The 22,250-nt window shown below is 47.9% G+C and overlaps 1 protein-coding gene across 8 annotated transcripts in view; it reads left to right on the top strand.

Moving 5' to 3' along the window:
• vib (phosphatidylinositol transfer protein vib) overlaps window positions 1-22,250 on the top strand; it is a 126,608-nt gene that overhangs the window by 19,329 nt on the left and 85,029 nt on the right. For 4 of the 8 annotated variants that reach the window (XM_075891032.1, XM_037419393.2, XM_075891034.1 and 1 more), the window contains exon 5: window positions 17,503-17,535. The exons of the other annotated variants lie outside the window; for them this stretch is intronic. In XM_075891032.1, coding sequence (XP_075747147.1) covers window positions 17,503-17,535 — 33 coding nt within the window. The remainder of the gene's footprint in view (window positions 1-17,502; window positions 17,536-22,250) is intronic. 8 annotated transcript variants of the gene reach the window in all.

Raw genomic sequence — 22,250 nt, 5'->3', positions numbered from 1 at the left:
AAACCAGGTCGGGTAGCTTGATGGAAAGGTCCACGAAACGCTCAACTCACATGTAGGAAAAGCTTGGGAGAGTCGCCTGTGCCCACAGCAGTCACAGAATCGCATTGTGGCGTCGGTGGGCTTGTGCGGCCCCACTGACTTCATTATTCACCTATTCGTTCCTTCTGTAACAGCTGTTTTTATATGCATGCGAGCGTGCCGAGTGAAGTGCTAAGTGAGGGAGAACAGGACCTAAACACACAAGTCACTAATATCAAAGCAGAGAGGTACACGCGCGCCCAGCCTCCCTTCCCTTTTCACGGCAGCGTGGAAAGCCTAGTTGCGGCAATACCCCACAGCCGGTGCTCGCAATTCCCCCTTTCCCGGCGCGCGGAACGGGTCTCCTTTTCCTCAGCGAGAAAAGGTATTATTCTCGTCAGGGAGAGGGAAACCGGATCAGTGGACAAAACTAGCGTGCGAATGGCCGCACGCTCTCCCACACTGGCCTTGGAAGAAGGAGGTCGAACCCGCGACCCCCTGCGAGCAGAGGACGTGAACGACAGAGTTAGTGGCTACTCTCGTTTCTGTACTATTTCCTCGCGACATTTGCGTGCTATTGCTAACGCCTAGCGGTAAAAGGTCGTTTTGTTGACCTAGCCTGTTGCCTTATTCGCCCGAACCTGTGTAGCTGCAGTGAGACTAGCTAGATAGGGGACGTTAATCGTGCACGGTACGACTGTGTGCGGCTGAAACATTAGCTGGGTTTCTGCGTCAGCCGCACATAGGACGGACCCCCCCTACATCTGGCGCCCAACATAAGGAATTTGGCAACGCGGCTAGTTTTGTGGACGCGAGCAACTACTGACGCTCCCCCACACGTAGGATAACAGGCATGTCTGAATTCCAAGAATTGTACATGTTTGATGTCGCGTCGCAGAGTGGCGATTCTTTGGCTAACAGGGGGGCACTGTTAGGACTTTCCGACAGCGTAGATTTTGGTCGATTCACGTGGGATGATTCGGAGGGGCCAGAGACCTCGTTAGCAGAATTTAGGCCTACGATGGGAAACGTCACGCATGGTGCTTTGTCATCTCGCGACGCGAACAGAGAGGCGCCACCACAAGTTGCTCCAACACGCGCCACAGCTGTAGGAAAGTCCGCGGGTAACAGTTTGCCCTCGAGCGAGGTACTCTTACAGATAGCACTGTCAGTTATGCAAAGCCTCACGAGCGCCCTGCAGAACACATTGCAGGCCCCCATGCAGACTGTGTGACCATATGTAAAGGTAGACATACCTACCTATGCGGGTTACCACGACTGCAAGAGCGCCAACGAGTATCTTGATCGCTTGCTTCATTATCAGCAGGCGACAGGGCTTTCTGATGCTGAACTTCTCGAGCGCGTGGTCCCGGAGTCGCTCATGGAGCAAGCGACCCGATGGTTCCGACTAATTGGACATCGCACACGCACGGTAAGAGTTCCGCGACAGCTTCCACGGCGAATTCCTACCGGCTAATTCCAAGTGGCGTTTGGGGAGGGAGTTGGAGCTACGCACCCAGCATCCTGATGAATCTTTGCTGGAGTATGTACGGGCAATGGATGAACTGTGTCGTCTCGCTAAGCCTAACGGCACCAACGCAGAAAAAGTCGAGCGCAATTCGCGACAAGCGCACCCGACTTTTGCGGCGCACTTTGGAGGACGTAATTTCGCATACCTAGAAGAGCTCGCCACCGAGGCGAAGCGCATACTAGGGGACATCCTCGCTGCGTGATCATATCGCCCACCCCCGCCCGCAGCGCAGTCAATCCAGCCCCTCTGTGCGTGGAATAGTGGCGCGGTAGTTTCAGAAGCGTTTAGGGGTAACGTGTCAGCATCGTTCGCTGATGAACATGTACCATGCGGTTGGGAGCTGTCGGAGCGCGCTTTGTACGACCAACGCCGCCCCTGTGCGTGACATTCCAAGGAAGGAGGACGTGGTCGGCACGAGGTCTAAAGAGCGTGGCACGAGGTCTAAAGAGCGTGGCACAAGGCCTAACGAGCGCGGCACGACCCAGAGCGAGGACCACCTGATCGAGGCGACATATGATCGGGCCGTCAAGGTGTCCGCGGTCCTTGCTATCTGTGCGGTGCGCCGGGGCTCATCGCCCTCGAATGCGATCGCACACCGGGTCAGGAGCAAACGTGCGATTCGGAAAACGGACGGCGCCGCGGGTGATCCGCATTGGACCCCGCGCGCCGATCAGTGATTCCATTGATGCGTTCAGATCACTTGCACCCTCAGCCTGTCGCGTAAGTGATGCCATAGACTCACCTGCGCTGCTAATCGAGTTAATGATAGCTCGAAAGAAGATTGTAGCACTTTTGGATACTGGGGCAAGCGCTTCTTCGTTCGGTGACGACGTGTTACACCATCTCCGCGAGAACAATATCCGCTTGAGACAAAGCAACACCATTTTCCGCCTTGCTACGGGCACAGCACAATCGAGCAGCGCGGCTAGGCTAGTGATCCGCTGGGATAGACGCATGAGGCGACAACGTTTCATGCATCTTCCTGGGCTGTCAATGTCTTTAATACTGGGTCGAGACTTTCTCGCAAAGTCGGGTATTGTCATTGCCATTGCAAACGGTGGTTACCGCGAGCACGACGGAGACGTGCTAAAGCTTTAATCGAAGGCCCCCGCATTGACAAAGGCATGCCAATCGCAGGGAGAGGCGCGAGTGCGCGAGGAGGGAAGCACGCCGAGAAGAGAAAGCGAAAAACCACCCCGCCGGAACAATGTGCTGCGCTGCAGGGAAGGACAGTGCACCCGCTTTTGGTAGAGGCACAGAGACTACTAGAAGGGGAACGAGTGCAGCTGTCATCGCTGTTGTAAAAGTATGACACGATGTTTACTGACCGACCTGGCCGCACTACGCTGGTCAAGCATAGAATTGACAAGAGTGATGCACAACTGTGGAAATGCAATCCCCGACCGATCAGCTTGGCTAAGCGAAAAGCACTTGACGCCGCCGCCTTGGACGAACTTATCGACTCGGGCATAGTTGAGTCAAGCATTTCATGGGGCTTTCCGGTAGTTCTAGTTCCAAAGAAATATACGTATCGCCTTTGTGTAGACTACCGCAGGCTGAATGAGTTTACGAAGAAGGACGCGTACCCTCTTCCTTCCATTTCATCGTTGGTATCCAACCTAGGCGGGGCGAAGTACTTCACTATGCTCGTTGCTAGCTGTGGATATTTTCAGGTTGAGATGGATGAGCGGGATAAAGAGAAGTCAGCTTTCACGTGGTGCAGGGGACATTCTCCAATTCAGGAGAAATGTCTTTCGGCTTGGTGGGAGCTCCTGCTACAAATCAGGTTTATGGAGCGTGTTTTGGGAGATGCAAAGTGGCAGCACGCACTCGCATATCTAGACGACGTACTAGTTTACTCAAAAATGTTCGAAGAGCACTTGGGCCACTTGAGAGACGTTCTAGAAAGGCTGAGGTTTGCGGGCATAACTCTGAACCCAAACAAAGCTCTGATAGCTGCGACCCGAATAACATTATTGGGATTTACGCTTGGCGAGGGTTGCATTTTGCCAGATAAGGGTAAGCTTGAAGAGATAGTCAGCTATTCATCACCGAACAATATTAGTGAGCTGAGGCACTTTCTGGGAATGAACTTTTATCGCCAATTTATTCCAGACTGCGCGGCAGTGCAGGTGCCTTTGACGAAGCTCTTGAGGAATGGCGAGCGTTGGGCTTGGAGCCAAGAGCAGGAGGCCGCATCGCATCACCTCACGAAGTTGCTGACCAACACGGCTCAGCTGCAGCTACCCTATTTGAACGGGGAGTTTGTGATTCACACAGATGCAAGCGACCTGGGCTTAAGAGCAATTCTGCTTCAGGAGCATGGAGGTTCCCTCCAACCGATTGAGTCGAGTCATACGTTGACGCCAGTGGAGAGGAACTACTCGGTAACCGAGAATGTGCCACCGGATTATCATCTGGAACGGCAAATGGACCGTGTTGATCTGGTGCAGCGTAGTGGTCACCGAGGTCAACAACCTCATGCCCCCGGCATTGGGGCACCTTGGGACAGGGGCAATCGTGCACTTCGGGGGATGTTTTTCAACGACGCAACTGGGTGCCCTTCAGGCTCACGTTGACTACATAATGTGCAACGCTAATCGAACTCTTGGCTATTTACGTCGAAATTTTTTTCTTGCTCCAATTAACCTAAAGCTTCTCCTGTATAAATCATTAGTGCGGCCAAAACCCGAATATGCGTCGTCTATCTGGGATCCTCATATTCACATGCTCATAGACAACATTGAATCCATTCAGAATCGCTCAGCACGTTTCATATTGTCCAATTACTCTCGAACTGCAAGTGTCACATTAATGAAGGCTCAACTAAATTTGCATAACCTCTCAATACGACGCAAAAATTCACGTCTCTGTCTCTTTCAGAAGATCTATCACACTAACAGAACCCTCTCTGATTCACTGTTTTTTCCACCAGCCTACATATCAGCACGCAATGACCATCAATACAAGGTTGAGGTTCCCTTCTGCCATACGAACCAGCACTTCAACTCTTTCATCCCTAGAACATGTACTGACTGGAACCACCTTCCCGCATCGATCGCTTCAATCACAGACGCCAATGCGTTCAAATCAATCATTTTTGAAAGTGCATTATAATTTATTCTAATCTTGCTGTTTTGTTTTACTTCTTATTGATATTTGTTGTCCCACTCCTCTCTGTAATGCCCAGTGCCTTGAGAGTAAATAAATGAAATGAAATGAAAGAGCGTCTTGCGATAGTTCTTGCTCTCTGTCAGTTTGACTTTTACATAGACGGAGTTGCGTTCGTGATTGAGACTGACCACATGGCGCTCACAGGAATGAGGCGCTTGAACGAACAAAGTGGCCGCCTGGCGCGTTGGGCATTGCTGCTGCAGCGTTAGGACTTCACCGTTCGCTACCGCAAGGGTAATAACAATGCCGCGGTTGACGCACTATCGCGTGCTCCAGTCCGACACGAGGCAAGCCACGCGAGTGATTCGGAACGATTTGAGAGCGAGACACTCACGCTAACGCAAAAAGCGGAGCAATCGTTAGTTCGAGGTAAGAGTGTGAACCGTGTAGAGACTGCTGTTAGCGCAGGGATTGTTTTCAGCAGAAAGGAACTGTTAGAAGCTCAGCAGAAAGATCGATTTTGTCGAAAGGTGTTCGATGGGCTCCAAGAGCCGTGTGGTATTGAGGCCACTGCGCCCAAGGGGGCAGCTGGTATTGCTGTCGGTACGGAGCGCTCGGCAACAACTGGTAGTGCTGTGGGCGCGCTGGATTCATATCTGCTTGACTCTGACGGCGTCCTGCTGAGGTACATCCCATCCGACGATGACACAAGCGAATCATTCGAAGTCGTGATACTGCGCACGTTGAGAGGAGCACCTCTTTGCTACTTTCATGACTCGTGCATTGCTGGGCATGCGAGCGGCCCTAAGACTTCAGCTAAGTTGTGTTGCCTCGTTACCTGGCCAGGAATGTTTTTTTAATTTTTTATATTTATACAATACTGCAGGCCTTGGCGGCCCAAGCAGGAGTGGTTTGTTGGTATAACAATGATGAAAGACCAGTTATAAACAAGATAAAAAAGAGGGGGGAAAAGAGAAATACAAATAGAGAGCAAGAAGAAATAAGCAATCAACAATTGAAGAATATACCAGAGAATAGGAGAGGACTAATCGGTGCATATTTCAGACATATAGCACATAAGAAGGTAATGACCAAAAACAGCAATGCAAGGCAGCAATAATAATACACTGTAGCATAGTTCAGATTATTACACAAGTAGATATGGAAAAAAAAAATCGCAAGATAAAGGCACCGTTACAAGTTTATTCTAGGAGCTGGTTGAACAACTGAGGAACAATGTTTGATAAGAAGGTATCAGGTATCAGATGGTAAGGCATTCCATTCACTTATGGTGTGTGGGAAAAAGGAATGTTCGAAATTGTTTGTGCATGCAAAAATCAAGGTAAACTTGCAAGGGTGAAAGTTCCTGGTGGGTCTATGGAACAAAAGGTTTAGATAAGGAGCGGGGTCGAGTGCAAGTTTATGGTTCCATAGCTGATACAAATTTTAGTCTTGTTATTTTTCGGTGGCTCCGTAAGGTCATGATGTTGTTTGTTTGCATTAGAGGTAGGCGAGTCATGTTGGCGGTAATGATTAAATATGAACCGTACAGCCAGCCTCTGACTTTGTTCAAATTTGTTAATGTCTTCTTTAGTGTACGTGTCCCAAACGATAGATGCGTATTCAAAACGAGGCCTGATTAGCGTGTTATATGCAAGAAGTTTAACTTGAGAGGCTCTTTTTTTAGTTTGTGTCGTAAGAAGCCGAGCTTACTCTGATGCAGATTTGCACAGAGCTTACTCTGATGCACAGATTTCGTCGATATGTATTGACAAGGTTAAATTATTTGTAAATGTTAAGCCGAGATATTTAAAGCTATTGGTCCAAGAAATTTCAACTCCCTTTACAGAGTAAATGAAGCAAGATGTGATTCGTTACGCCCGTTCATGTCGTGTGTGCCAAAGCGTCAAGCCACGAGGCGGACGTCCGACCGGCCTCGTGCAACCGATTAACAGTCAGACTCCCTGGCAAGTCACGGCATGTGACGTGATAGGCCCGTGCCCCACAACTTCTAGTAGAAATAAGTTCTTGCTGGTGACTTTTCCCCCTGTGATGCGGGTTCTTGTTGCTGATTTGTTTTTCTCCCGGGCTGAGCCTCAGAGAGTTTTGTTAATAAGGACAAAGCCGTTCGGTTTCCAAGAAACACACAAAAAGTTTAATTGAAAAGTAAAAAGGCAAAGATTCCTCACAAAACAAAACACTTAATAAACAGTTGACTGGACATGACGAAACACATCTGTAAACACCCAACAAGAACGTTCAAAGTCAGTAACTAAACCTAACGTTCGAAAGGGGCTGAGTGATGGGAGTAGCGCAAGAGTATCGGTGCAGTCTCACCCACAAGTTGGTTTTCGGCGGTGATGAGAAACCGGAACGCCGTGACTCCTGCGTCAATGCGTGGGCTGGACGAGGACGAGGGAACGCTGGCTGCTGGCGACACGTCGAAAAGCCCTACCAAATCGTGATGGTTTCGGCTTGAGGAGCGTGGACACGTCGGAGACGGGAGAACGCAGGCTGGTGGCGACGCGTCCGGGAACTAGGGTCGACCTAGTCAAGCAGCTGGGCGCACAGCTCGGGCCCGGAGCCCGACGGCTGTAGCTCGCCTGCCGGAACCAAAGTCCGCAGGCCCTGGAAAGGAGTTCAGGACCGGATGGCCACGGTCCTTTGGAGCGGGAACCCGACAGCAGGAGGCCCCGGCCGGTGGAAGTCCTGTAGGCTCGGGTCCGGAACCCAACGGCCCATCTTCAGCGCCCGGTCCGGTGACGACCTTCCGCTTGCACTCCTGCCTCGAATTCCCCTTGCTCTGGTCCCCCCAGGCTCCTGCTTCAGCTCTGGCCCACTTGTCTCGTTCTCATTGGAGATACTGCTGTTTCGTGGTGTCAAGCCATTGGGCCTTGAAATCTCCGTGTTCGCTGCCCATTGGATGTTTTACCTTTTGTTTACTTCACGTCCTGCCACGCATCCTCGTGCTTGACGCTCTTTAACGTCGTCATTCTTGTTTAAGCAGCACCGCACGTGCACTCTGGTATTTCTCCTTTTGTTTTTTTTTTTTTTTTTTTCCGTGACGCGCACTTTTCGAAGGCGCGCACTTTGAACGCGCACCACACATCACATACGCCCCCCTTTTATTCAAGTTTTTTTTTTTTTAGAAAAAAAAACTGCCGATGAGTGCGCGTTCTGCACTACGTCACAATTAAACCACATATTTGCACCACGCAGTTCAACACATCACCGGGCTACAGTTCGCTACATCGTCCAAATGTCCACACTTAAACTTTAGATTCACCCAATTGCATTTAAAAGTTCTGAAACCCGGAATAAACCTTTTTACTACAAAATCGACTATGGACAAAGCTACTTGTGTCCGCATCTAAAAGTCGAAGTCCAGAAAGAGCTACCGGTTTTCTAACCCTACACTCAGGTTATCGCGTCCCAAACCAGACGCACTGCCCTTCTCGCACGTTTCGAAAGTAACTGTGGCAAACATGCTTTTATGCACTTTCGCTGAAACGCGTGTCTGCGCCCCCGCCGGCCACATGAACGCTTACCGGTCACAGAGGAACAGGGCGCGGTCTCGAGCCGTCGGCGTCGACACGAAACGCACTGAGACACGAATGTCCAAATGCCACAATCTCTCACACAAATGCTTTCTTTTAGTTCACCATCTAATGAACACAAGCTCGGGGTGCCCTCAGCAAGCCCAAACGCTCCGACAAGCGTGTGAGGTTCCTGGATTCTTGAGAAGGGATGCCGTTGTGCTCGGTCATTATACAGCTCATCTTGAGTGGACTTAATTATAGGTTCAAAACCAATCACGTTCTCAGGTTCAAGACCCTGTCTGGCATTCTCCATACCTACTATCGAGCCCACCTCCGATTCGATACTGTTTATTTTGAAGAGTGCTTCAGCACTCCCATCGTGTTTTCTCGGACAAATAGCAGTTACGCTATCCTGTGAACTAGAATCCCCTCTCTCTCTGAGTGAGATATACGTATGGTCTAGGACCATTGACGTGGTGCCTGCTGCTACCTCTGTCGGTACAAAACAATCAGTGGCCACTATATCAGAGCCTTCATGGCATTCGCTGCCATCTTCCCAATGACGTTCTAGCGCTCCTTCCATGGAGCTATTGAGAGGTAGCCCTACCCCTTCCCGAAATGTGCTCGGCCTTTGAGACGTTCTGATACACACCTCATTCTGAATGGAACTTCTTTGTTCCCTGCTATCGAAGCTTTGCTCCACAACATTTTCCACAGCTTCTAGGTCGCCCATATCCAGGCGCTCTTCTTCATAGGTGCTTGGCCTCTCAGAGGTCCCCAAGCAGCTAACGGAAGTAATATGTTCCCAGCCAGAGAAGCTTTCCGTCGCTTCAACAAACTCCTCATGACTCCTGCCTTCTTGGCTGTCCACCTCTCTGCCTTCCTCTATCTGAGCTTCTCGCTCCGAAGTAAGGCTGTCGCGAGGCTCGAGGCCAACCTTGCAGGAATCGACTTCCCTCCAGCAAACGCTGCTATCGGAGCAAACATTCACCGCTTGCTCGACCTTCTGCATCGCCAGCTGCCCCCTTTTCGCCATCGCAAGCTCGAGTCGCCGCTCGAAGTCCACCCTCTCTAATTGGAGCTGCTGCTTCAGTATGCGTGTCTGACGCTCTAGCAACACTTTATTTTCACGCGTTACGCGCTCTAGCTCCTCCTTCTTAGCTCTAAGCACCAATTCAAGCTTTTCCTTCGCCGCCTTTCGTTCTGCAGCCCGTTGCTCACGCTCCCTCTCCATCCGCTCCTCGTACCATACTCTAAACTCCGCTCCCGTCAGTCCCATTTTATCCGCCAACTCAATTAACTCCCACGTGTTCGTCATCGTGTTAACCGCGTCAAAAAATCTACTGGAAAAACAAACGACTTTGTCCTGTCGCGGACGCCAATTTGTGATGCGGGTTCTTGTTGCTGATTTGTTTTTCTCCCGGGCTGAGCCTCAGAGAGTTTTGTTAATAAGGACAAAGCCGTTCGGTTTCCAAGAAACACACAAAAAGTTTAATTGAAAAGTAAAAAGGCAAAGATTCCTCACAAAACAAAACACTTAATAAACAGTTGACTGGACATGACGAAACACATCTGTAAACACCCAACAAGAACGTTCAAAGTCAGTAACTAAACCTAACGTTCGAAAGGGGCTGAGTGATGGGAGTAGCGCAAGAGTATCGGTGCAGTCTCACCCACAAGTTGGTTTTCGGCGGTGATGAGAAACCGGAACGCCGTGACTCCTGCGTCAATGCGTGGGCTGGACGAGGACGAGGGAACGCTGGCTGCTGGCGACACGTCGAAAAGCCCTACCAAATCGTGATGGTTTCGGCTTGAGGAGCGTGGACACGTCGGAGACGGGAGAACGCAGGCTGGTGGCGACGCGTCCGGGAACTAGGGTCGACCTAGTCAAGCAGCTGGGCGCACAGCTCGGGCCCGGAGCCCGACGGCTGTAGCTCGCCTGCCGGAACCAAAGTCCGCAGGCCCTGGAAAGGAGTTCAGGACCGGATGGCCACGGTCCTTTGGAGCGGGAACCCGACAGCAGGAGGCCCCGGCCGGTGGAAGTCCTGTAGGCTCGGGTCCGGAACCCAACGGCCCATCTTCAGCGCCCGGTCCGGTGACGACCTTCCGCTTGCACTCCTGCCTCGAATTCCCCTTGCTCTGGTCCCCCCAGGCTCCTGCTTCAGCTCTGGCCCACTTGTCTCGTTCTCATTGGAGATACTGCTGTTTCGTGGTGTCAAGCCATTGGGCCTTGAAATCTCCGTGTTCGCTGCCCATTGGATGTTTTACCTTTTGTTTACTTCACGTCCTGCCACGCATCCTCGTGCTTGACGCTCTTTAACGTCGTCATTCTTGTTTAAGCAGCACCGCACGTGCACTCTGGTATTTCTCCTTTTGTTTTTTTTTTTGTTTTTTTTCCGTGACGCGCACTTTTCGAAGGCGCGCACTTTGAACGCGCACCACACATCACACCCCCTTAGGAAGTTGACGGCTTGAGTGATCTTAGAAAATTTGATGGAGGTTTTCACCAGGTTCAGGTTTCTTGAGCATTTCATTAGACAACGCGTCTTATTTCACTGCAAAGTTGTTTCTTGACACGTGCGCCACATTGGGCATTAAGCACAAGAAAACAACCACCTACCATACTCAGTCCAACCCCACGGAGCAAGTACATGCTTGAACGCAAGCACATCAAGCACAAGCGTTCAAGCACATCAAGCACATCAAGCACATGCTTGTTGCGTTCTCTGAGAGACATAGGGACTGGAATACCTACCTTCCAGAGATCGGTTTTGCATTGCGATCGACCGTGAACTGGTCGATTGGGTATGAGCCTTCTTTTCTGAACACGGGGAGAGAACTGCCGAATCTGATGGAGACCGTACTTGCGTTTCGCAGTGGAGTGCCTGTGGCGACATCGGCACGCGCTGAATACGCAACGCAGCTGCGCGAGAAGCTAGCGGAAGCTTTACATAACGCTCAGGATAATCTCAGCACTGCTAGAGCACAGCAGAAGGCGCAGTACGACTGCACGCTTCAGAACGTACGCTACGAAGTGGGCGATCTGGTGCTGCAGCCCCATCATGTTCTCAGCAATGCTAGCAAACAGTTTGCTGCCTCGCTGGCACTGAAATGGTCTGGGCTGTACCGAGTACGAGAGTTTCCTCGCTCGTTTATTGGCTCGTGAACATAAAAGGCAAACTAAGCGGCGGACCGGTGCATGTATGTGACTTGAAACGCTACGTTACACGGGAGGAGCATGAGGACTACAGCCAGTCGTCCTCCAAGCCACGCGCGGCGGGTGAGATCGCTCGACATCGAGTAAGGAGCTCAGAACCGTGATACTTCCTGCGTAACAGGTGAAGACAACTCTCCACGGCAGGCTGCGTTTGATATGTTCGACGCGAGGTGCAAGGGTTCACGTGCAACACATTGTTAACCAGTTCTTTTTTTCTGTGTCAACTTTCACCGAACAGATAGAGAGTCGAAAGGCAAAGACGTGCCGCTGGAACAGCTCGGAGAGGAAACCACTCCTCTCACGGTATCACCCCCAAGATCTTCCATGTCGTCATCGCGGCCCCGCGCAACCAAGCAACGCCACTTCCAACCTACCCCATCGTCTTCATCACCAGGCATGTACGCAAAAGGTGCCAGGGTGACCAACAGCCAACCCTGTCGGGAGAGCCAGCCGCCTCGAAGCCGCTATCACAAGCACAAGACTACCTAGCCGATCCATGGTTGTCTGGACACCCGTATGGCCTCTGCTACCTCGAGGCCATGGCAAGGCATGCCGAAGATGACTCTCAAGCCCGCCAGACCATGGTGCTGTGACCTGATGCGGCAGCTCAGACCATGCTAGAGAGGGCAGCCTGGGGCCAGTGCTGAACGAAACCTGTCACCAACTGGCTACTCTCGGTCGCCACCAGCACCTGGGTGGCGGGGGTCAACGGGGCGCAGTCTGGACCAGTGTGATACTGGCACCGGATCCAGGGCAGCAGTAACAGCGAAGAAGGTGACAGCGGTGGCAATGGCTGGCCATGAGGCAAGTGGGCACGGCAGCAATGGTGGTGGCTACTTTGGACGCAGGGGCGACAAGTGGGGGCACCGGCTGCACCTACGGGGGAGGGCCAACTGCCGGAGGGCACGGATTGGGACCCACCGTCCTAGCCTTCCTCGATGATGAATAACAAAGTATTCTCATGTTGCAGTCTGTTCTTGAAGTGCCTTCTTAAGGGGCCTTCTTAAGGGGGGCAGGATGTGGAGGAGCACGCGCGCCCAGCCTCTTTCTATTTTTAAGGCAGCGTGAAAGCCTAGTTGTGAGAACACCCCCACAGCCAGTGCTCGCGATTCCCTCTTTTTCGGTGCGCGGGACAGCTTTATCCCTCCCTCAGCGAGAAAAGGTATTCTCATCAGGGAGAGGGAAACCGGGTCAGTGGACAAAACTAGCGTGCGAACAGCCGCACACTCTCTTTGACACTGGCCTTGGTAGAAGGTCGAACCCGCAACCCCCTACGAGCTGAGGACGTCAACGACGAAGGGGTTAGCGGCTACTCTTGTTTCTGTACCATCTCCTCCCGACACTTGCGCGCTATTGCAAACCCCTAGCAATAAAGTGTCGTTTTGTTGACCTAGCCTGTTGCCTTATTCGCCCGAACCCGTGTAGCTGCAACAAGACTAGCTACAGATATGGGGACGTTAATCGAGCACGGTGCGACTGTGTGCGGCTGAAACATTGGCTAGGCTTCTGCGTCAGTCAGCCTTACATAGGACGGACCCCCCTACAAAGCTTGTGCACTAGAACAATACGACACCGATTCAGACAAGGCATAGACGATCGGGTACTGTGAGCGGGTGACGGTATAGGGAAATGGTCGGTCTCTCTAGGCCGGCAATGCCAACGGTAGTGTCATTAGATCAGCGATAAAGAACTGAAATAGTCAGCCAACCTGTCTTTGAAAAATCTGTGAAAACACGGGCCTCGCCTGGCGATGTGGGGTGCTCAGAGTAGCGCGGGGGTGGGGGAGTGGAACTGAGGGAGGGGATGTAACAAAAGTAAAAAAAAAAACTGTTGGGGAGAGCGAAAACTAAAGGGCTGTTAAAGAAGGGTCGGCTTTTAACAAGAATCTATGGGCACCTTGCTGATGACTTATCAGTGGTCGAAAGTAGAGTCCTAGGAGGTCGCCGAAGAGCAGACTCTGTACGCTCTGACTGATTGGCAGTGCTATACGACTTGCGTTTCAGGGGAGACGCGGGTCGAAAAGTTGCAGTTTTCCGAAAATTTTTTGCTTTTTAACATTGGTTGCATTGGCATCCTTTGACTATGATCTTTCAGTTCTGAAAATATCAAGCTTAAATTTGCATGAGAAATGATCTAAAGATGCTTCCAAGTGGGGAGCGGTGACGCGAGAAATGCACGAAAGTTGCCAAAAATGGCGTAGTTCGCGTTGTCCTGTCGCGAAAGCGACGTGTTGGCTGGCATTTGCTATCATGCACGCCTTCTGTGAAGGCTTTCCCCTTCACAATCCACTAGTAGCCAGTCTCGTATCTTTACAATGAATAAATAAAAAACAAGAAAAACAACGCATACTCCACGCAATTTGAATTTCGCGGCAAGCAGCGCGAGGCCGCCATTGCTTTGCGGTGCGCTCCTCCTCCTCCTATTTTTCCGGCAGAAGAGCGAAGTCTCGGACGTCGCGATCGAGTTGTTCGGCGTTTCTGTGCAGTTTGCGTCAAGGCAAGCCCCGAGAAGCGCGGTCTAGATAATTGACAGAACTCGCCCCAAGTATCGAGGGAAACGGCGTTGGACGCTTTCCAAAGCGACAGCGAACGCCGGTGTTACCGCCGACCAACGACCAGACTTCGGGTAGGCCTAACACTGACACCGAACCCTGCGGCGACAGTGGTTGTGAAATAGCCGCTGCCGGGGAATTCGTCAGTGCATCCCACATGAGGAGGGGATTCTTCGAGAGTGAATGTAGACCAGTAGGTGCCGCTACTGCCTATAGCGCTGCTTTGCGAAATCGATGCGCTGACTGCCCTTGTGGTGGGTGCACAATGCCCAACCTGCCGCAAACGGAAACTAGGTGTTCGAGAGGTAGCTGGAAAGCGCAAAGGGCTTTCGGCGTTCCTTGAACTGTGCTGTCAAAATAGATTGTCCTGAATCTACACTTCCATTCACGCTTGTGTCGTGGCGTACTACTTCGGCCAGGGACCAAGGAACGGGCGCTCGTTTCAACAGCGGCAGCTCGCGTGATAGCTTTGCTGTAAACATGAAGGCAATTCTGGCAGTACGCGCTATAGGTGCAGGCAACGACCAACTTTCACGATTTTGTGCGATTCTCGGTCTTCCGAGCATTCATTGCAAGCTGCTTTTTTCATTGCGGCCCAATTGGATGCAAAAAAAAAAAAAAATGGTTTCCTAATAAATGCCAACATTCCAAACTTTCAAACTTGTTTTTCTCATTTCCATATTTTTTGACAATTTCACATTATCCGGGCAGCTTTTTAGACATTTATACTTATTGTATAATAACGAAACTTGGCACGCATAATAAACACATGCAGAATGCAAATATCTACTTGAAATTACAATGCCTACCAGAATTGTGAAAATATTACGTTATTGTTTCAAGGGAGGTTGAAAATAGTCATTCAATACAATTTTTTTTTCTTGGTTCTGATATTTCTGCGAGATATCTGGATAGCTATTTGTACTTAACAATCTACCAAGAGTCAAATAAGAGGAGACGCAATGCTTTTACTGAAAGTGAAGTACATAAAAGAGTACCTGCTAAACGACTTTTTGCTATCCTGCATGGCATAACTCAATAACTATAGCAGCTACACAAAAAATGATTGCATATTTGAAATCTTTATGAAAAACTATATTCATAAAAAAATTTTCAAGTCTATGGCTAGACATAAAAAAATGTTCTTTCGAGGAGCGTCTCCCTTTAAGTGCAATCTTGTTCCATTGAAGTAATCTGTGTTTCCACATTTATGTGTCTATTATTTGTTTTAAGCAAAAGTTCGTTTTATGTTGGGCCGTTATATGGGGGCTTGACTGTATACAGGGTGTCCCACGTAACTTGAGCCAGAATTTAATAGTATGCTCGAACACGGAATTACGACCCGGCCAAATGCATGTTGCTCACCGTTGCCTTGAGTTGGCCAGACTATCTTTTGTGTGATTTAAATGTATTTGTCTGAATTTTAAATGTGTGAATGAAGTGTTTGCTGAAGAAAGGAAGTCGCACGAAAAGACAACTCCAGGCAACGGTGAGTAACCTGCATTTGGTCGCGTAGTATTACGTGTTCCGGCATATTTTCAAACTCTGGCTCTAGTTACGTGGGACACCCTGTATAAGTGCGTGGTGTACTGTAAAGTCCCGAGCAAGTGCCCCCTTTAGCTGTTCTCACTGACATTCGTCCAACGAGGGCAAATAGAATTGATTTCATGCGCATACAATAAAACAAATAATTAGAAACACAGGTGTGCATTTTTTATTCTTAGTGGCTGTTTTACTGCTGTCTTGAATTTCGATCCCTGACTGAGCAATGGCACCCTTTGAAATTTTGTCGCATTAGCATTCACAGGGGGGGGGGGGGGGGGGGGGGGCTGGGCTTGCTCGAAATTTTACTGCAGTAAGAAATCAAAAGAACGAATGCACATCCAGGGTGCATGGCAAGCATTGTCATGTGATCAGCTGCTTGGCAAGCTGGAGTCTATGACCAGTATAGGTGGCCCGCTCAAGGTCGCATTACAAGTGCGACAGCAGGCGACCTCCATTTCAGGCAAAAACTACACTTAGTTGGCTAATGAGATATGGAATGGTCGACAGTCCATATTATTCAACAAAACTCTTGTAGTGAGGGCTGTACAGCACGGACTATTTCTTCTTCAGATGTTGTGTAAAGCCTAATCATATTGTGCAAACCCATCGCTTGTGTTCAATATCATGCCTGCGAACACACGAGAGTACGAAACACTGTATCACCGGCACTTTTTTATGAAGGGCTTCGGCTTGCTTCTGCCAACATCGGGCTGAAACAAGTGCCTCTGTGATAGCTTTCTTTAGATGTCACGGACTTGCTTGCTGTGTCATCTGCTGCAGACCGAGGCAGGGGTGATCCAATTATTTTTCGGCTTTCAGAAGAAATTGTGCAGGACAGGAGGTAGTCAATGCAAACTACCTGCACAGTCCTTGTTGTGGGATGCAGACTAGTGTCGGCAATCCAGAGCTCGCGTACCTTCCTTAAAGGAGCCCTGCAACACTTTTTGAGCATGGCAAGTAAACGCTGCTGATCGATAGTGAAGGCCCCCAACAACACGCGGGCCAAATATTATAGCGCAGCACGCAGCCTGGAGTTCACAATAAATGATCAAGGTCAGCTAAAAATTGCTTTCTCTTCTCTCGACAAATCGCGGAAGACGCTCTAAAATCACTCTTGAAAAGCCTATCTATCAGCCATTGGCATTTGAACATGGCGCGCTTGGTCATTACAGAGGTTGCCGCGGGAGGCCGCGACTTGTCCACGCGTGCGCGTGCGATCACACTGAAAAAGTTGGTGTATCCGAAAAAAAAAAGAAGATAAAGTGCTTAAGTTCACAAGGTGCATGTGACGTTTTTCTTTGCCCCTACCATCTCATCCTGCTTAGCTTCCAGCGCTTTCGTTGGGACGAGAGAAGAGAGGATGCAATTGCAATATGCGACAAATTTTTGTAACTTCACTCGCGCTGGACGAATTCTTAAAATTCTTGCGGCGTTGAATTCGTGAGGCAACAAGGTCTTCTAGTGAATTCATTTCATAATTACTTGAAAAAGTGTTTCAGGGCACCTTCAATTGTGTCTCCCTGAACTTTTTCACTCACAAGTGGAGTTCACTCAAACAGCACAGCACTTGTGTCAGTGCACTGCGAGCACCTGCCACAGCTGATTATCTGCTCAAGTTCGCTATGCGGCTGATTGCAAGACAAAGTTTGCCACACCATGCAATTTGAACACTGTTCTTTTTCACTTGCTTCTGTTACTATGATGGGTGCCATTACTCTTTAATGACTTCATGCTTTTTTACAGCGCATAGTGGTGCAGGCACTAGCTGGTCAAATTTTACTCTCATCTTTTTAGCAACCCGAGTAACACAAGCTTTCTTTTTTACACACAGTTTCAAGCAACGTCCATACGTCATTGAGAGCCTAAAAACAGTAAAAATGGGTGTTTGATGAAACCGTTTTCGAGTTTGTTAATGTTCTGAAGTTCAGCCTATTGAAAAGTCTGGTGATGACTATGGTTTTTTTTTTCTTTTACATGGTGATTGAAGAATCGGAGGTCCCAAAGAGAGAACTGTCAGGGGGTAAGCAGTGGATCAGTTCATTGGTTGGCAAACAGTGGCATATTGGAAGTAAAATATATAGGAAAAAATTTAAAGAATAGTGACAGGTTGCTTTTAAACTTACAATTGATGATAACTCATTTAAAAACTTAATTTTAAGTGTCTATAAAATGTGTGAATTGTACAAGATTTTAATTTCGAAAGTAGAATGTTCTGCTGTGCTAAATACTGAAAGATCTTGCCATAATTGACCACAATTTGTTTGTACTTCAGGTAAAAGTAGATAAGTAAGTCGAAAAGCTCATGTTAGTATTTACAAGAGGGACTTAAAAAAAACTAGCAATAGGAAATTCGTGAATTGCAAGACAAAACATAATTAGAATTTTGCAATTAACAAGTCTAAGGGGAGACACTTTTCTTGAAAAAGTTTATTTCTTGATTGATTTTGGTGGAACTTAGTAAGCTTATGTATATTTGTGTACTGATTTCAAACATTCAAATATTTTTTTGGTATAAGATGTAGTTTATAAAATACCAAAATATTTTGTTTTTTTTGGGGGGGGGGGGGGTGGAGAGATTTTTTTTTTAACCGAGAAAGCTACACAGTATTAAGGAATCTGAGCTTGTTGCATTGCAATAAAAATGGGTGCTCTAAATCAATTTGAACAGAAGTTGTGGTAGGTGGGTGAGTTAATTTTGGGAAAGCATTGCTCTGGCAAACATACCCCAACTTTTCTTCTAATAAGTCTGCAACATCAATTTTAGTTGCACTGCAATCAGAATCAATTTCAGATTATTCTGATATGCAAATTTATTTTGTAACTCTTTTAGTTTGGAAAGAAAGCTAGCACCCAGAAGGTTCAGGAAATATTTTGTATTTGAGGAACTGTACTTTACACAATAAAAATGTATGGAATTGGCACACAAATATACACATGCAGCAAATTTTATCAAAATGGATCAAGAAATTAAAAGTTTGAAGTGCGATGTTCCCTTTTCAGTGCAAAAAATGGAGGTTGGTTGTAATTGGTTGAAGTGAGAAGTCTTGAAGCTTGCTTTTGTAGGCGTACAAAGTGACTGAGATGCGACCTGTGTGTATTGCGTCATAAGGATGGGCAGCAGTAAGATCGGTGACTGTGAATAAATGCCTGATACAAGGAAGATTCTAGTTGCAAAACTTTGTGAATTAACGACTGTGCATGCACCCTGAATTTGAAATGTGTGAATGAAGTGTTCACTCTTGAAAAACCAACCGGTAATATAGCAAAGTATTGCATAGGGGCTGTACTGTTGTAAGTGTATTGCCTCTTGGCGTAGACGGGAAGAAAGGAAGTCGCACGAAAAGACAACCTGATGCTGGCACGGACCGAACCTGCAACCTTTATATTACACGTCTGGCGATTTTAGCAACTGAGCTACAGCAGTAGTCATCCTCTCCTCCACTTGATTGAGCACTTACGTCAATGCAAATCTGGGCTGTTTGACAGTGCAGTTCTTTGCCGTGAAGGCGAGCATGGAACACTTTTTGCCGGGTGGCATCACAGCCATGTGCTACGTAACTACTCCCTTCACATGGTTATTTACTATGTAACGCTCTTAGTTTAGGAAAACTATGGCTCCCGAAAAGCATATCGAGTGGTTTTAAAAAGTACATGTTATACTAGAAAAATAAGTCTGGGCACAAATATACACATTTTTGGCATCTGAATTAATGAAGCATTGAAAGAATATATTTCAGCCCACATGATTTTGTTGTCAGTAAGCTTACATACAGGTATTTCGTGCCACTCACTGAGTTTGGGATTTTTTCTTAAGTTCAACAGCAAAGTGTATACTCCACTTAGTCTTTGATAGGAATAAATTTTGTGACGGAGTGCGTAGCCTACCAGCTCTTCGAGTTGCGAAATAGGTTAAAAAGTGTTTCTTGTGATCGAAACTTGCCTTCTTTTTTGTTTAAGCAAACAAAAATAGTTTTCTTCAAACTGACCGATGTCCTAAAGAACAGACTTTTGGCTAGTTGTGTTACATTCAAAGGAGCAGCCATAGAGCTGATGAGACAGGCAACACAGTAGGAGCACAGGATGAGCGCTACCCACAACTGAATATTTATTTCAGGATTGTGAGGTACTTACACAGCCATGAAAACAGCATATAACACGAGAGAAACTGTAACAGCTGTGCAAGCCTGCATTATTTAGATACGCAATTTCCTTTGCACTCAGGGCCATTGAGGGCACGGTGACACAGATGGCATTTTCTCTTGCAATCTACTAGGCCTCGACAATCTCTGGCGTATCCTTATCAGTCACATATTTATTTAACAGAGGTCGGCAGCCGTTGTCGCTGCAATGTGCTAATACCTACAGTCTACTGCTACTGTTTTCTGTTTGTGCTCTGTGAGCGTATGACTTTGAGCGTATGACTTTGGGATCATTATGCTGGTTTAAAAACTCGTGCCTAGACTTAATTTTATCAAAATTCAATGTTGGCTGGGACCTTAATTTTGTTCTTATCTTGGCACACCCAGTTGCAGCTTTTCCTGCTAATAAATTGTAGCATGGTTCATTTTAATCCTAGCTGTAATATTTCATCGAAGTGCTGTATTTTCTATTTATGATCTTACACTTGAACAGCTGGAGACTGTTTGGTCAAAACCGTAAGAGAAGAAAAATTCCTAAATAGGTTTGAGTGGCTGGAAAGCTGTTGCCAAAAGACAAGTTCAAGTTAGAGTTTGCAAAAATATTATTACTAATCAAGAACAGATTTTCTAAGTAAGGAGACTGCATGAGAGCCCCTGTAATTACATAAAGTTAGCAGGAAAGTGTAAATTCAAATAAGTAATTAAAATCGGCTAAGAGCAGAGATATGCGTGGATAGTAGAATAAACCAAGACTGAGGGCTGGCACGAACTTCCAGCTGTATGTCTGAATGAAACAAAAATAAACGTTTCCCACAAGATTGACTGTTCTAAGCGCCTCCATATTGTAATACAGGCACACCCCTTCACATACCAACAGATTCACACCATTGTCATGCACAGATATGTGGACAAGGAGGCCGCATTTGTAGGACATGAAGCAGCGATTAAAAGTGAATAAATAGAACTCTCAGTGACACTTGAACCAAATGAAGCCATGGAAAAAAAAGCTGCCTTTTTGCAAACAATGTCGAAGTTGGTGTCAGTATTATATTTGACCTGTTTTTGAAATTTTGTGGGAGTCAGCACCTACAGGAAAAGGTTTGGTGACCACAGTGTTTGTGTGAAGGCATCAAAGTCGTAGAAGTTTTGATGTTCATGGCATTGCTTGCGACGGATGCAAAGAGTAAATATCTGGTGTTCGAGCAAGAATCGAATTCAGGCTTCGTGCATGGGAGTCATTTGTACTGAGACGAGAGCCGCACCAGCGTTTGAAGCTGCCTTGAGAAAAAGCCCTGTGTAGGGCAATGAGTTGCATTAACCCGTGTAATGTTGCAGTGGAGAAGTGCATCATGCATCAGATTTGCTAAATGCTTACTCCTTGTAAAGCACACACATAATTGATCATCATCATTAGCCATAACATCAACCAACTGTGCAGTAGCATAGATGCACATATTTTCTTAGGAATGCGTAGTGGCTACTTTGCTTTTCTGCAGAATAGCCAGTGTGATGTGCAGAGACGTTGCTCTCCTCATGGCATGCTTGAGGGTTACCATTGAAAAGCAAACTCGGAGGACTGGGCCCTGTTACACTATTTAATTCCACCCTTGAGACGAAAGTACGTCCTGCAAGTTTTTTAGTATGTCATTTGTCATTTAAGCAGTGCCCCCTTCTAGCCTGTGCAGTGTGTAAACCTTCCCACAGGCCAGTGGAGTTTTGTATATGTGTGACATTCGGCGCACACGCCCTTCTAAGCCATTTGACGTGCTTCATGCAAATAGCCTTGTTTCGTGCCTCGGTGTGCTCGCTTTTGCTGGCCTACAGGGAGGAGTAAAAGCTCGTGATCTCCTACAGAAATTGTGCAACTCATGTTAGATGATGTAGGGCATTAAATATAGCCTTGCTTTTCTTCAATAAGAAACACTATCTTGGGCTCCGCATCACCTGGAAAATCTGGCACAAATGGAGATCCGGCAAATTCATAACCTGGGCCTAGGCTGCTCTCGAGGAGGACCTCTCCTCACCGCCTCGCGTGTTTGCTGGATGGCGTACAGTTGATCCTGAAGGTTGCAGCTGCGCAGCACAGCCGTTCACCACACCGCAGCCTCATCTGGGGAGACTGCATTTTCTTCTGCTAAAGCTGCACATTCCGAGAGTGTGCTCAAGTGATGCGCGAGTCCAGCCACAATCTGCAAGTATCATCTGGACAGACTTCTGAATATATCCTCTTAAAATGCATGGGGTTTAGGAAAGCCTGGGTTTGCAGTTGCCTCCAATCTAAAGCTTTGGATCTGTCGAGTTTGGGGCTTGATGGTGGATAAATATGCCTAGATTTTTTATAAAAGTTCATAATTTCGCAGTATTGGGTTCCTCTCTGTTCCTCTCTGTCCAGCCCTCCACGGGATACCCATCCCCTGAAGAGGACCTTTCTACGTGAGTGCGGAAAGTGAGACCTTGCACTACGTGATGGGCTTTCCCGGTCCATGGGAGTGTGGGGAGACGCGTGAATCGAGAACCATATATGTCATCCTTCTGTCTCTTCGGAGGTTATATACATTGTGTTGGCTTTAAGGATAGCTGCGGCCTCTGGCGAAAT

The sequence above is a fragment of the Rhipicephalus microplus genome, chromosome 3 (assembly GCF_043290135.1).
Source record: "Rhipicephalus microplus isolate Deutch F79 chromosome 3, USDA_Rmic, whole genome shotgun sequence".
Lineage (NCBI taxonomy): Eukaryota > Metazoa > Arthropoda > Arachnida > Ixodida > Ixodidae > Rhipicephalus > Rhipicephalus microplus.
This window is presented reverse-complemented; position numbering and strand designations above follow the sequence as displayed.